Source organism: Botryllus schlosseri, chromosome 10 (assembly GCF_051294905.1).
Source record: "Botryllus schlosseri isolate E-star chromosome 10, Bs_hap1, whole genome shotgun sequence".
Lineage (NCBI taxonomy): Eukaryota > Metazoa > Chordata > Ascidiacea > Stolidobranchia > Styelidae > Botryllus > Botryllus schlosseri.
The window spans coordinates 26390145-26406712 of NC_137245.1; the positions used below are offsets into that span (position 1 = coordinate 26390145).

Sequence of the window (16568 nt, forward strand, 5' to 3'; positions counted from 1 at the left end):
TTTGCGACAAGACAATTTGTATTTCATGGCACTACAGTGATTAGATCAGTAACAAAATGACAGTTTCACATCAATAAAATGTCATTCAAAATGAGAAAAATTCTGATGACCGGCACATTGCCCATGTAAAACGAGGGTCAAACGATAGCAATTGCTCATTAGGTAAATTCAAGATTCAAGCACCCAAACATAGTAATAATAATCATAGAATATAATATGAACTATTCAACTAGAACTAATAATAATTAGTACATGATAGACAAGTAGAAGCAATGCTTCAGTAGATTAAAACTACTCAAAGCAGAAAATGCTTTGTATGAAATTAGTCAAAGAGGAAAGCAGTTTTGGGCTACGCATTTTCAGTATTTTTTGCCAAAATTTCACGATACCTATCAGTGGCTTTGTGATCAAGGAAATGAACCGTCTGACCGTGACCCTTCATAAATGTGATGCAAATCTATACACTATTCATTACTTGACAAAACGGGACACACTTGAATTAAGTACTAGGCTTTGAAAACATTTTCAATAGAAGTGGTCCAATAAATACAAAACTACGCATCTATAGTGAATTTTACAAGAGGCTCTGTTGGAATATGCAAAAGTCCTTGATCACTGACCAAATTCCTTGATTATAAAATAGTTAAGGGGTGGGGCGGTTATCATTATAACCCAATATTAGGCAAACATCTTGTCAACGTTGAAGGAACAATATACGCAGAAATTAGCTCCTTGGTAGCAAGCAAATTGAATGTACTAAACATGTAATAATATCATTGTTTGCTCTGTATTTCAATAGCATCAAAACTGAGGTACCTTTCAATTACGTGAGCCACACATCATGACTGATATATTCCGTACACAATATACAACGCACGCTATCGAACATGAAAGTCTCATCTCAGTCATGGTTTGAATCAACATCACACCCTAATGCGAGCAAACAAGATTCCGTATCATTCACAAGCGCAAACATTTCACAAGGAAATGTCAACAGCAGTGCATCGACAAATATTTCGACCCCTGTTCAATATGACTTACATATGAACAGTGTTTGGATCAAGTGCCATTAAAAAATGAAGAACAAATGCATCATGGGATTCTTGCTGGGGTGGAATTCATTAGAGCCATGCACAATGATTCGAGTACTTGGATCTGAATAAAGTATCAATTGATGATTTTTTCAAGTAATGAAATTATACACTACATAATATAGGGTTACCATATTTTCGAATCGGTAGAGGGCACTTTTACCAAATCAGAAAAGCTAGTTGATCAAGACTGAAAACAGCTGTTTTTGCTATTTTTGTGGGAAAATTTGTGGAGTTGACAAAAAAGTCATCACTTTCGTTCGACTCCCAATTTAGGCACATTTTACTTGAAATTAGCGGTGGTGACTAAAAAAAGTCGCCACTTTCGATCGACTCCCGAATTACACGCTCGAACATTCGCATTTGCTATTTAGTGTCATTTATGCCCATTTCCAGTAGAAGCTGTCCGTTATCCTAGCTGTAAAAGCGGTAAAGGAGGACGAATTGCCAAGAAGGAGGACATTTAGGCGTCCCTGGAGGGCATTTTCAAAAATCTGAAAAATGAGGATAAATCCCTCTTAAGGAAGACGAATGGTAACCCTACTACATATGCCACTAAAAAGTTATTATATCAACGAGAATTAGGGTTTCAATACTGTATTCGACAGTGGAAGGCTGTGAATCTGAATTGGTTGTATAGCTGCATTCGGAACATGCAGTGCTGAGCTAGGGAAGTTACTGGGAATGACATATATATGAAGTCGTGATCAAAACCCACGACATTGTCAAAGTACAATGAAATAGGCACTGTTTAAAAATAGCAAATACTATTGAATGTGATGTAGAACCGGCATTCTATTCTATGTGGTCGCATATGTGAACATTCCACATCATCCATAAAATTTATTATAATTCATCAATGTTGAATTAAGCACAAGTAGTTATTTTAGTAATTTAAAATTTAAGCAGCTTGGGAAACATTTTCAAACAAATTAGGCATGAAAAATAAATGAACATAAAAGAGAAAAATTTCATATATGAATCGCTAAAAAAATTGGAGGATAACAGCTAATTGTAACAGTGGAACTACAATCAGTGATAGTCTATATAATAATTAGGTCATGGGATTGTGAGTGATTAATTGCACTACTGTGTTGAAGATGATTTCATACTAACGAGAATGAGAAAAGTGACAGTCATAGAAAAGTCATTCAAAACAAAAACTACGGTGAGCAACACTACAGCAGCGTTTTTGAAATTCACCATGCCGATTTCAGGGTATTTAAAAAAGTCTTTTAGAAAATTACAGACTTTTATAATTAATGTTACATCGAACAGTACAAGAATCGATCATAAGATGGATTTGAGTTTGTTTTCTTTAGGATGCCGGTTTGAGCATGGATTGTCAAAGGCCTATAAAAATATTGATTGTACGGTAAATTTACGTTCTAGTTGATAAACAGGAAAGGGAAACAAGTTAAAAAATGAAGGCGTCATTATGAACAGAATCATTTTCATTGTTACTACGAGGTCCTGCACGTTTGTTTGGGGTTCTTTGAGCATTGAACGACACTGCGATACCGATACAGTAAACGAATATCGAACTCATCATCAAGAAGAATGAAAAGCCAAAATATCCGTAGCTTTCCACTTCATAGTCTTGGGATTCGTATACATTGCTTGTCCCGGCACAGGTTGTAACAGTGTCCGGCTTATCAGTCAGTAGAGGTTTCCGGAGGTCAGTATATAGGAGAGATACATACAGAACAACCGCAAGCAACGAGCAGCTGAGACCTGACAAAAAGAAAACGAATCATCATTCACCTGTTGCTGACAGATAGAGAGGTCACATATGGTCCGTGGACATTTAGCATGCGACACATGGGGACACACGAGTATAGGGTCACACGAGCATGGATACACGTGGGCGTAGGGAGGGACACATCAACATGGTGACAATTTAGTAAGTGCCACTTGAGCATGGTGACACATGAGCATGCAATACATGAGCCTTGACGACACATGAGCATGGGTACACATGCGCATATGGACAGATGGGCATGGGGACACAAGAGCAAATGTGCACATGAGCATGGGGTCACGTACGCATGCGACACTTGAGCATGCGACCCGTCTACATGCAGACACTTGAGCATGCGACACGTGGATATGCAGACACTTGAGCATGCGACACATGGGCATGCGGCACTTGCGCATGCGACACTTGAGCATGCGTCACTTGAGCATGCGTCACTTGAGAATGCGTCACTTGAGCATGCGACATTTGAGCATGCGACACTTGAGCCTTTGACATTTGAGCATGCGACACTTGAGCATGCGACATTTTAGCATGCGACATTTTAGCATGCGACACTTGAGCATGTTAGACTTGAGTATGCGACATTTGAGCATGCGACACTTGAGCACTTGACCATATAGATTTGTGTGAAAAGCTTCAAAAATCGCGGTAAAGCGATAAAGGTTGTCATTGCTCCACATATGTTGGAATCGCGTTTACAGGTATCAGACGAACTAAAAGAATATATCCTTTTGTGAGACGAAAGCGATTCCAAATTCGCATTTCAACACGGGACTTATTATTTTATTTTGCGGGTCTCTTTTGATAGGGAAGTTTTACGTGCCGTGGGTGGGTAGGGGGAACATTAGGGTTTTAAGTGGGTTAGGGTCCATGCTGTGGTTAAGGTATCCCAAGATTAGGGTTGGGGGTGATGGATATTGGGGTTGGTTAGGGTTAGGGTTAGGGTTAAGGTATCCCATGATTAGGGTCGGGGGATTATGGGTATTAGGGTTGGGAGGGGGATATTAGGGTTAGGGTTATAGGGTTAAGGGTAAGGTATCGCAAGATTAGGGTTAGGGTTTGCGTTAGGGATAAGGTATCCCAATACCAGGGTTGGGGGTGATGGATATTAGGGTTGGTTAGGGTTAGGGTTGGGGTTAAGGAATCCCAAGATTAGGGTGGGGGTGATGGGTATTAGGGTTGCGAGGGGGGATATTAGGGTTGGTTAGGGTTAGGGTTAAGGTATCCCAAGATTAGGGTTATGGTTTGCGTTAGGGTTAAGGTATCCCAGGATCAGGGTTGGGGTGATGGGTATTAAAGTTGGGAGCGGGGATATTAGGGTTGGAGGAGGGGAGATATATTATGTCTGGACTGGTATAAATCCATGATTTTGACGCTAGTTAACTACACGCTAATATATGAAAAATGCTCAAGTGTCGCATGCTGAAGTGTCGCATTCGCAAGTGACGCATGGTCAAATGTCGCATGCTCAAGTGACGCATGCTCAAGTGTCGCATGATCAAGTGACACATGCTCCAGTGTCGCATGCTCCAGTGTCGCATGCTCCAGTGTCGCATGCTCCAGTGTCGCATGCTCCAGTGTCGCATGCTCCAGTGTCGCATGCTCAAATGTCGCATGCGCAAGTGTCCTCATGCTCATTTGTCATAATGCTGATATGTAACCATGCTCATATATCACCATGTACAAGTGTCAACATGCTGAAGTGTCCCAATGGTTATGTGTAACCATGCTCCCGTGTTACCATGCCCATATGTAACCATGTTGATTAGTCTCAATGCTAATGTGTAACCATGCTCAAGTGTCACATGCTAATCTGTTTCCATGCCCATGTGTCCCCTTGCTCATGTTTCACCCTGCTGATATGTCCCCATGCGCATGTGTCCCCATGCTCACGTGTCCCTATGCTCATGTGTTACCATGCTAATGTGTCCTCATGCTATAGCATCGCATGCTTAACTGTCGTTTTTCATTGTGTCGCATGCTCATATGTCGGGCAACCGTCACATATCACTATAAAAATCACAAAATAAGTTACGAACTTTTAGTACAGGTCTTTATGCCCGCTTTCGAACCTGATTTTTGGATACGTAATAACAGTAGTGCACAGATATTGATTCACTTCTAATGATGAGAGATAAAATTAATGTAACAGCTACACGATCAAGGGTAGTCAAAAGTCAAACAAGTTTTTAAAATGCGCCGCAACGACAAGTTAGGGGTTCCCCTGCACTTAATATCCTTTTTTAGTTTACTTGAATTATTACACGTCAGAATAAGTAAAAATAGATACACACTACACACTCGACACATTCTGTATGACTTATTCAAGTCTCTTACATCAGGACCGAAAACTGAAAATAGTCCTAGAAATTGCCTTTCACTTATTTGTAAAAACTTGTTGAAACAAGTAGGCTATATATATTATTAATCCAAGGCCTTCAATATTACCCAATGATTTCACAAAAGTGAGTTGAACCTGACTTGAACTCGATAAAGTACATCAAACTCCATGACTTGGAATTGGACACAAGTCTTAACATTATGACTCGGACACGACCCCTTGCTTCCTGACTTGGACTTGACTCAGTGGCGAATTGAAAATGACTCGAGTCAGAACAATTAAAGTCAATTGACTTGCGACTCGGAACTTGGTTAAAACCCTGCTATTTTCACATGCTCTCATCCGCACTGCAATTTTGTCCATCCGCACAAGTGTCTATCATCCTACAGGTTAAAAAGTAGGCTACGACATTATACATTAAGTTATATTTTAAACCAGGGGTCGCCAACTCAAAATGGGTCGCGGGCCACTTTTCCAAATTCCTAGAGGCCGCATGACTTCAATATCGAGATAAAAGTAGGCAACGCAGATGAACAACCAAGTCTGATAACTCTACGTTAATTATTAGAATGCTGTGCTCTCTAACATGGGCGACGGTTATAGCCAGCACAAAAGAAATAATATTTTATTGAATAAACACAAATACCAACAAAAAGTATCATGATCATCAATTTCATTATATTTTGAACTATGAGCTGTACACGATATCTGACAACACTCTGTACCCGCTAAAACAGGGGTGGCCTACATTTTTGCTATTCACGACCGCATTTCGATTACTCATGTAGCCTGCGGCCGCATACCGTTGGTTAGTCGTGATAAACTAGCTGGGGCCAAATACCCACGTTAAACTGTCCATGTCCATTGCCGGTACCCTCCGAACTAATCTGTTCATGCATATCAGCTTACTATGCGCACCGAAATCGTTAGTAGTTATGTTGTAAAGAGCCACAGGAAACCGGTCTGTAGTCGCGCGAAGCGCGAAAAAATTTTAATGTTCATGAGTGAATTTCGTCAAAAAATACTAGTATAGTTTCACATATTACTATAAAATATTTATCCTTTTTCGGCCAATGTGATCAGATTCATTGATAGAGCTGATACAGGGGGTATCTTCGGAAACTTAGGGTAGTTATTTAAAGTGTCGACAGCCGCATAATTTCCCTTCTACTGCCGCAGATTGGCCACCCCTGGATTAAAGAATCAATATTGGGGTTGGCTAGACGCGGTAGGCCTACTTGCTAGACAACTATCTCCTCGTAAAGCATGGTCTTTTGGAGAGCCCGAAGTCGTTTTTCAAGCGTCTCGGTCTTGGCAGTGGTGGGCCAAGGCAATATGCCCATTCGTACCAGCAAATTCTTCATCCATGGAATGATATTATCAAGCCGAAGCCGTATCGACTAGTGAGGAATAGTGATATTGGACACATAGAATGGCTTACTTTGAACAACAACAACATCATGTTTAAACTGAAATCAATTTCAGCGTTTCAAAATGATTTACTAAGCGTTTTTCTGAAATTTTTTCAAATCAGGTCGCGGGCCGCAAAATAGGACCTCACGGGCCGCATGCGGCCCGCGGGCCGCGTGTTGGTGACCCCTGTTTTAAACCCATTTCATATACCTAATCTATTAGCTATTATTGTAGTGATTGGTGTGCTTACCGATAACGTTGTAGATCATCAAACCGAATGGGCTGCAGTAAGTCTGATAGGGATTCTCGCATACGTTGAATGCAGCAACTGCCATGATGATCAAGCAACATAACATAGAAAGAGCGCAGAAGACTATAACCGCATACTGAAGACCGTAGTTGAACTCCACAACCTTATCGCAATAGACATCGTATTCCTCATTAATAGGCAGAATGCATCCATCAAGAGATGTGTCAGTCAGAGCGAAAAGCCCCAAAGTTCGAGCAACAATGCACGTTTCGTTATTTGACTGGATCCGCGACAACTCGGCAACAGTCCACGACTTGGTCCCAAGACCGGCTGCCAAGAATCCAACCGTCACCAGGCCAATGAATGAAATGGAAGCAGCGTGCCCTTTTTTCTTCATAGTTATTAGTTCTACCCAAGCCTAAAACCTGAAATAAAGATAAGATAACAACTCTACGCCTACTTTTTCCTAAAATACTGAAAACTGTGAAGTTGTTCAAAAATATAACCACTTAAATATGTAGTGCCAAGTAGTCAAAACCATACCTAGTAATTCGTGCTGAGCTACTTTGATGTTTTATATCTCTAATTAATAGACAGGTGCCAAAGACTTTGTAGTTAGGAAGCGAGACAGCGAGATAGAGAATTCATTCCGTTCCATGAAAATACATAGATAGATACATGAATACCAAGCAAAATATATTTCATTTGGAACCAGGCTGTAGCATAGGGATCGGGAGAACATCAAGTCAGCTGCAGCCTGAAAGGAGGTTGGTTGCAATGAGAAACTGGAATATAACATGTTCGTAATGTATCAAAAATATGTGAAAACCGAAGCAGGAACATTCACAGTAGGCAACCCAAGAAATTGTCAAGATAAAAATTGGTACTGGTTGCAAAATAGGCACAAGCTATAGGTAAAGAGATACTGATTATGATTAACAATATTACAAAGAATTTGCGTACTTTGCACTTGGAAGTCATTTTCTAAGTGTCTCAGTAAGGCAGTGTTGTAATGACTCGAGTCAGACTCGAGTCACGATTTTCTGATGACTCGAGTCATTTTCTCAAAATACGGAAATGACTCGACTCGAGTCAATCTGTGTATTGACTCGACTTGGACTCGAGTCATTGCGCATGACTCGAACCAAGTCATATGACCTGAGACTCAGACGGCCAAGACAGACATTTCATTGTCATTTCGGAGAACAGTAAAGTAACCAGCATATTGGGATTTCGTATATTGGTACCGTACTGGTACTTGAAAATACGACCAGAAACTGTTAAAATTGAGGAAAATTAGTATATTATCAATGCGAACCATTCGATATCAGAAGAGCTTCTTGGAGGTACAGAACTTCAATATACAATTAAATAGTATATTCATATTGAAATGAACCCGAATATTTTCGGCTGACACTCGTCAGGGGTAATCGTCAGCAACTAGTAGAGAATTGGAAAGAACATTGTATATCAACAATCGTATCACAAAATATGACGTCACCAGCATGGAATTTCGAATGAGAGAGCGTTCAATGTACTATTTTCAGGTGGTACACGAACTCCTTTTGTTGACAGAGTTTTGGTTGGTGTATTTTGATAAAAGTTGATTCCAAGGCACACAAATGGAATTGTGAACGGCCTCGCCCTACGATTCGAAATCGGTCGTCTCGATAATTATTCGCACAAATCGGATTATCCAACAGATGTTTGCCGATGGCAGAATTATTTGATTCGATATCACCAAACAGAGTTATAAAAGTGGGTTTAACAGGACTTTAACTGGGAACTGAGCAGTCAACACAATGGCTTGGACTCGGACTCGAGTCATAATACCATGACTCGGACTCGAACCTCTGCTCGATGACTTGGACTCAGACTTGACTCGGTGGTGAATTCAAAATGACTCGAGTCAAAACCATAAAAGTGAGATTGACTTGTGACGCGGAGCTTTGCGACTTGGTTACAACCCTGCAGTACGGGCAATGTGTGGGCCATTGCACTGCCCATTCATATCAGGTAATTCTTCCTGCATGGAATGCAGCAGCGCCGAAGCCGTTTCATCTAGTGAGGGATAGTGATGTTGGGCACAAGAGAATAGCTTACTTTGAGCAACAACAATAATGATACTTTGAAACTCAAATCAATTTCAGCTTTCAAAGTGCTTTACTAAGCATTTTTCCGAAATGTGAAATCAGGTTGCGGGCCGCAGAATATGACCTCGAGGGTCGCATAATGTGGCTTGCATGTTGGTGATCCCCGGCCTTTAGCATATAAATAGGAGGCATGTAGGCCAACTATACCAATATGGAATTGGCGTCTCATGCACATCAAAGATTCTGACCACACACAGGGACACCAACCCTACCGCGACGCTGAAAACCGTCCTGGCACACCAAGTATATTACGCTAAACGTACAGGGATTCCAACCCGGCATGTACGCTGAGGCTGAATGACATGACTAAGAAACGTTACGTCCTACGATATGATGACGGTTTGGCACAGAATCGGTACCGTGTCACGCAGAATTCGTTTGGACTATTGTACGTTACATGATGTGGGCTCACTAGAAAAACGTTGTCTGGCCCACCTCAAGTGCTATATAAGTTGCATTTGTCTCACAGGGAGCCGTGATCAAAAATGTTAATATTGTCATTACAGACTTTACTTGTCTTTATATTGTTAGCAGTTACAACAGTATACTTGGTGGACTTGTATGCATTGGAAAAGCACGACTTCAGCCAGAAAACATGGTGCATCATGCGAAATGAATTTGCAGAATAGTAGATTGATTCCAGAACGGAGATTGATGCTATCATCAAAGATACATACGCTCGGTTCGATCAACAGGCGGTATACAGGTATAATCACCACTGTGATTCGTAAAAAACGTATGGCGCTTTTCCGAGAAGACTGCCCTGAGCAATGAAAACCCTTCCAGCCGCTGCTCTACCGCCCAAACGGACTCGATCCAGTCTAGCCACTCTGATTTAGCGATTTACGGCACCAATGTAATGATGTGAATCTGCAGTGATATGCTGCCGTCATCTACTCATCACAAATACGTTTTTGCTACCGTGATTAATAATTGAAATCGTGCTTTGCCTGTGCATGCGAGAAATATTATTCAAGGTAATATAAAAATTCATGGTAGGAAGAGTAGTGGTATTGTGCGGTGATCTCAACTTATATTAGGTCCGGTACATTGTACATCAATATCTATCCTCTTTCAAATTGTAATATACCATCAATATATATAAGTCGCACGCATATGCTATAGAGTCCGAGTGGCAACACTGTCCGAATCTACACAAGACATAATATATCTATTGTCCGGCCGCTGGCATACAATATCAGATTACGAAGTGACCAGCAATCTATCTCGGTAGATCGGTAGATAGCAGAGATGAGCGGATTTGGAATTTCTATGTCCTAATCCAATCCAAATCCGAAACTCCAAATCCGAAACCTAATCCATAACTTTTTCATATTAAAGTCCATGTCCAATCCTAATCCGATTCCAACTTGAAATTCAGAAAAATGCTAATTTATGCAAGGGAGGGATTGGAAAATTTACTTTCGAAACCAACGATTCTGATTCACTTGATAACTTAGCATAGGGCTGCACCTCTCATGTTCATTTGCACCGAGCGAACCATAGTGAAGTGTACTATAAGTACATCAATAACTGATCTGAACAAAGTTTATCGCCATTTGCCACCCGACATATTAATCTCCCAGAAAATCGGTCAATCCAATCCAAATCCTAATCCGTTCAGAAAAAAATGTCTAATCCTTATCCAATTCGAATCCGACAAAATTTTACAAATCCTGTTTTTTCAAATCCTAATCCTAATCCATGCTCATCATTATTATTATCATTATTGGTTTATTAGCAATTTATTCAGTTGAATACACCACAAAAATGCGATACAATGAAAAGAAAGGAAGATGTCGAAGCCTTGGCCTAGGCCAGGGGTTCTCAACCTGGGGGGCGCGCCCCCCTTGTGGGACACGGGAGGCTCTCAGGGGGGGGGGGGAGGCGAGAAATTGTTGTCAATTTTGTCACTGTCTGTATAAATTGTGACTAAACATGTGTTTCACAACCATTCTGAAGAGACGATTATTGAAGATAAAACTTAATTCGTATTCTAGAAAGCTTGCCAAACTCAAACTCCAGCAGTCGCGCTCAACGGAGTATAGGCTGACTTCAACTTCATTTGAGCAAATTTTTGATATTCTTTGAAGATTTAGAGAAATTCCTACGTGCAAGTCATTCATTACTTTATAGCTTTGGCAGTAGCCTAAATCTCTGTGCGCTAGGTAGCTGTTGTTGATAGCTGGCGAACTGCACTGCTTAAGCGACAGACTTAGATGCAATATAGGTTGCCCGGTTTCGCCCTCAATTTGGCTATTTGGCGTAAGATATACCTTATGTATACAGTATACTATCAGATCAGGGGTGGGCAGCCCGTACGTAGAAGGGAATTTGTGCGGCCTTCGACGCCTAATTCAATTAGTATGTGTTGGCAGCCGTAGACATGCAAATTGCAATTACGAATTCACTCCCGAATTTTCGAGAGATTTTATTTAATCTTCAAATTTTCTTCGCGCTCCGCGCAATTCAACAAGACTTCATTTTTAGATTTTAATGCAGTAGCGCCCTTCTTACTTGGAGCAGGAATAGGAATCCTCAAGAAATAACAATTCATTCGCGGCTCTGAAAAATTTTCGCGCTCCGCGCGACAATTTTATTGCACTCCCAGCAACTATTCATAACATTGCCACTCGCGATTTCGGTGCGTACAATAAACCGTTGTGGAAAGTAGAATAGTCCGGAGTTCACCGGGAATGGATATGGGCAGTTTACCATAGGTATTTTGCGTCCAGATCGTTCATTGCGGCTATGCCCTGGAATGCGGCCTTAGGCTACATAAGTAATCGAAATGCGGCCATGATTGGCAAGAAGGTTGCCCACCTCTGTATTAGATGATGTGATCTTTTTGACATGACGATAAATGTAAGGGGGGTCAGGGGGGCGCGATTTTTTTGACCTTCGCCAAGGGGGGCGCGTGTTCAAAAGGGTTGAGAACCGCTGGCCTAAGCGATGTAAAGTGGAGGCATGCACACTGAATGAAAGTAAAGAAGATAGTATAGAAAAAGGAAGCGACAAGAAATAGGGCGGCATGTCATGGGAAGCGAGATCGATAGGTCAGTCGTGGTCCGGTAATCTTGAGGATGGACTGTATTTATTTAGTAGTAATTGCTTGTATATCGACTTGAATGTGGACATGCTCGTCGTGCTCGTCGACTGCCGGATGGCCGGCGGGATTCTGTTCCACACATCAGGTCCGGCATATTTGATAGACCGATGATATTTTCGGTCGATCATATGATATTTGGACGACGTGGACGCGCGTGTGTTGTACTTGTGCGCTTTTGATTCAGAGGTAAAGAAGTCATTGAAATATTCGGGGCAACGACCGCAGTGAAACTGATACATAAACTTGGCGATTTCTAGTTTCCGCATATCTTCTGTGTTTAGGACGCCGAATCTCTTCAGGAGCGACTTATTAGATGGGCAGCCAGGCCCCTTTGGGGCCCTAGCTATGATTCGGAGTACTTTATGCTGTAGTTTCTGCAGTGTGCAGTTTTACTGGCAGCCCCCCAACAGAGGATGACATAATGTAACTTCGATTTGATTACTAACTAACCTACAGATAGATACGCAACACCCGTCGTCACGCTTGCTTGCCCGGATGTGATTACTGATCAGCAATCTGAACGAAACGTAATTGCTAATTCCATCATAGTGTCCTTATTATGGTGTCGACCAGTGATGAGCGTCGGAGTGGATTCGGAGCTGAGTTTTGCCGATTTTGTGACAGTCGGAGCGGAGTCGGAGTTTACTACAGATATTTTTTCGGGGAATTTCGGAGTATTGTAACTTTTGTCTCCGATATCTTTGGATAGCTCTGACCAGAATACACTCAATTGATTATGATTACAAACCAAAGCACAGACAGTTGACACCTTGTAAAGTTGTAATATGACAGGTAACATGCAAAAATGATTACCAAGTGCATAAAAATCAGCCATCTGCACTGCAATTGGGGGCTGGAGAGTACACAATAGTATGAGGCCAACCATATTATCACATTAATTTAGTAAAACACATTACCAAATACCAAGTGTACCATGCTTGCCACCGTTTCGGATACTTGACGAGATTCGTCGGAGTCTGGGATTGAGCTCTTCGGAGTCGGAGGGAGTTTTCCTCAGACACTAAAGTTGCGGAGGGATTCGGAGTCTCGAAAAGCACTATCCGCTCATCACTGGTGTCGACACAGGTAAATCTCACGCCTCAGTGAAATTGTATCACGTCACAATTTCCATTTGGCTACAGGCAATTTGACGGTAATTTTTGACCGGCTTGCCGAGCATTAAATTTGGTACAACGGGTATCAATCGAAAGCTGACTTTGCACTGATTAGGAAAATATAAATTTTATTCCGCTCGTGGCCCTGGAACTCCCACAATCAGCCTCGAATTTTTCATTGTTATGGAGATTGGCATTGGGATGCAACAATGCTGTCTGGTGAAATGAGAGAGTAGCTCAAGAGAAAATGAGTCAGACAGCATTGTTGCGTCCCAATGCCAATCTCCATAACAATATATTGTATGACGGGAACTAATAATACGGACGAGGACAACTGCCATTCGGTCAGTAAGCGTCAAAATCCAACAACGACGTAACTCTTGGTACACCGTCGCTGGTTATGATCAGAGGTAGTCAGTAACGAAGTATAGCCTACTTATAATTTTTTGAAGTACTCGAGTAGTTTCCCGCTATTTGGGCTCTTACTCAAGTAGATCTAATTTCCCGCTAGTTCTACTTCGAAATATTTTGTGATCTACTTACTTAATTTTCGCTATTTTCAGTTTGGCAAGTATAAGTATTTTAATCCTCCAATCAGGAAGATAGTCTGAGGAATTTCGGGGATGTTTTCACGGAGTATCAACATTTAATTTCCATAAAAGTCGAGTAAAGCCCAGAATTTTCGCTTCGCTCACTGTGGATATGGAGTGACCAATGATTTCACGAAAGTATCGGTGAATATATATTTAGGTAGCGGGTTGTGTCACACCGCATTGTCGCCCATCTGAGATATTTCATCACAGTATATATGGCCGATCATAACGTTTGAAACTGATTTCGCAATCAGCATTTACTATCATATCATAATCTAGCAGGCCATGGCGTGTCCTAATCAGGAAAAGTGGAGTCTAACTTTTTTTTAGCTTGACCTGTTTTAGCATCCACCTTTGAAACTTTCTGGACTTAAGACAGGAAATACATTTTCCGCTTTTAGAAGTGGTATTTGTATTTCACTTTTAATTCCGAGTATCATACTTAGAGTTCTAATTTGTATCAGTTCTTATTGTCTGGAGAACATATACATGTTGAAGCATAAAAGCAAGCGTGTAGTACTGTAATGCCTTCAATTTCCGAAGCTACACAATATGGCATTTCTACAATCCACCATATTTTTCATCAACATTTACTAATCGCGCAAAGAGTTTACACCGTATCCGATACAATTTCTCCCTATTTCTCTTCGACTGAACTACGAGCCTTATGGGGGATGGCGCCATACCATGATATTTTCTAAAACGTGCTGTTTAAGCTAACAGAGGATTAGTATCGCATTTCCATATCATATTCATCCTATGATGCGGACGAATGTTTATATGCTGTCGAAAATTGCATACCCCCTGGTATACATCAATAACAATCAAGCTCGGCACCTTTCGCATAACTCAATTTGCAGCTTTTGACAATCCATGCGAACGAATTACGATCGTTTTCACAACTACTTACTTACTTGAGTACATTTAAAGTGAGGTAATTCTACTTCTACTTCAAGTAGTGTCAGGCTGCTTATGGAAGAAGTACTTCTACTCGTACTTGCGTAGATTTTTTTCGTCGCTTCTTCTGCTTGAGTATATTTCCTGACTACTTTGACCACGTGATCCATCATCATCACTCCACATCTAAGCTATGTTTATGAGGTAGACCTACTTGGCAGCAGTGTTGGGATGACTCGAGTCATGACTTTGACTCTAGTCAGACTCGAGTCACATTTTTCGTATGACTTGACTTGACTCGAGTCACTTTGCTAAAATGACTTGACTCGTCGTATCAGAAATGTGGATTGACTCGTGACTCGGAGCAAAATTCACGAGTCAATTTCAAGTCAACAAATAATCGGTGTTGATAAAAATCACTGTATCTTTGCATATCTTCGGATTTCTCACAAAAAATTGACCGCTATAACGAAGTGATCGAAGCTTACAGCTTACGTTGTCGTAGACTAGTATAGTAAAGTAATTTAATAGCAAAAGGTCTATTTCTGTTCTCTGTTCCTACCTTAACCAAACCTCTTGTTTCATTGAAATATAATTCCAATAAATTTTATATAGTACTCAACCATTGGCGCAGACTCGAATTGTATCATATCAATTTGTACCTGGGTAATGCATTGCATCTTATCAATTCGTTTCTCTATTCTATATTTCAACTGGTAATTATAAGCTGAGGCTATGCAATTCGCAGTTTTACGTATATGTGAGCCATAAAATGCCTTTTTGTGCGTATATTCAACTCTATATTCGTTCATCAATTCACAATCAATGACCACGCAATCGGTAATTACTCAGACAGCTAGCAAAATGCAATGACGTAACCATGCCTCATACTTCGAAAAGACAACTTGACTTGACTCGAGTCACCTCCAAAAATCGAGTGACTTGACTTGACTCGAGTCACCTCCAAAAATCGAGTGACTTGACTTGACTCGAGTCACCTTCGAAAATCGATTGACTTGACTCGAGTCAAAATGTGCAATGACTCGTGACTCGAAGGTAGTGACTTGATCCCAACACTGCTTCGCAGTGAGTCGTCAGCGTCAGTTCCTGGTATATGTAGCACCGGCTGTAACTATACGGCTGTAACTACGTAGGCAGCATATTCTTGTTGGGCCGAAAGTCTCGTCCTGACTTCTTGGATACAATTTGAGAACTTTCGTACAAAATTGAGCCTCAAAAAACTTGTTTCTATGAGAAGCAAAATATTATACCACTCGTGATTATAGGCCGACTATAACTACCAGTTTCACTGCATCAACCAGGAAGACCTTGAATTGAAAACATAAGATGTTTCACGCAACATCACGATTGTAAGGACATTTTGTACCAAATCAGAACCAGGTCGTAGTCAATGCCTTGAATTTGTGAAGATGACTTGAAACAACGGAATACTTGAGGCAACGTATGAATCACCTAAATCATTTGAACGTATCAATGATCGACAACAGTCGAGTGTGTTCTGTTCATAGCATGGGTCTAACCTAAGAGATCCTCCAGTTATTGTGAGGAAAGTATGTTATGATGGGAGCAATTCAAGACATTTTCATCCAATGCCTGCACATCAAGAGAACGCTTATCCTTGAAATGCGACGAATAAGGTCACTGTCAACAGCTGTGCACTTAAATAACCATACTGGGTGTGTGGCTTGTTCAGGGAGCCCTGGTTGAGAATCAGATTTAAGCCCTGCGTTGTTTCCTGTTATCTCTCTTCGCTTTAAAACAATCACATGATGAATCTGCAACATGCCTACGTACACCGGCTAATAAATATTTCTTGCAATGCACAC

At 41.0% G+C, this 16568-nt stretch overlaps 1 protein-coding gene across 1 annotated transcript; it reads right to left on the minus strand.

Annotated features, from left to right (window-relative positions):
- On the minus strand, nt 1-7347 carry LOC145448899 (uncharacterized). The gene is made up of 2 exons (XM_080327346.1): nt 6855-7347; nt 1-2825 (listed from the first exon to the last, which is right to left on the minus strand). Exons 1-2 carry the CDS (start codon nt 7249-7251, stop codon nt 2509-2511), a joined length of 714 nt encoding a protein of 237 aa, XP_080183472.1. The 5' UTR covers nt 7252-7347; the 3' UTR covers nt 1-2508.
- Between the last annotated feature and the right edge of the window lie 9221 nt (nt 7348-16568).

What these genes read in the sequence shown, in the direction of transcription:
- LOC145448899 (XM_080327346.1), bottom strand. Translation starts at nt 7,251, where the DNA reads ATGAAGAAAAAAGGGCACGCTGCTTCCATTTCATTCATTGGCCTGGTG. An exon ending in GATGATCTACAACGTTATCG is followed by an intron (nt 2,826 to 6,854) that starts GTAAGCACACCA and finishes TCTTTTTGTCAG; the next exon opens with GTCTCAGCTGCTCGTTGCTT.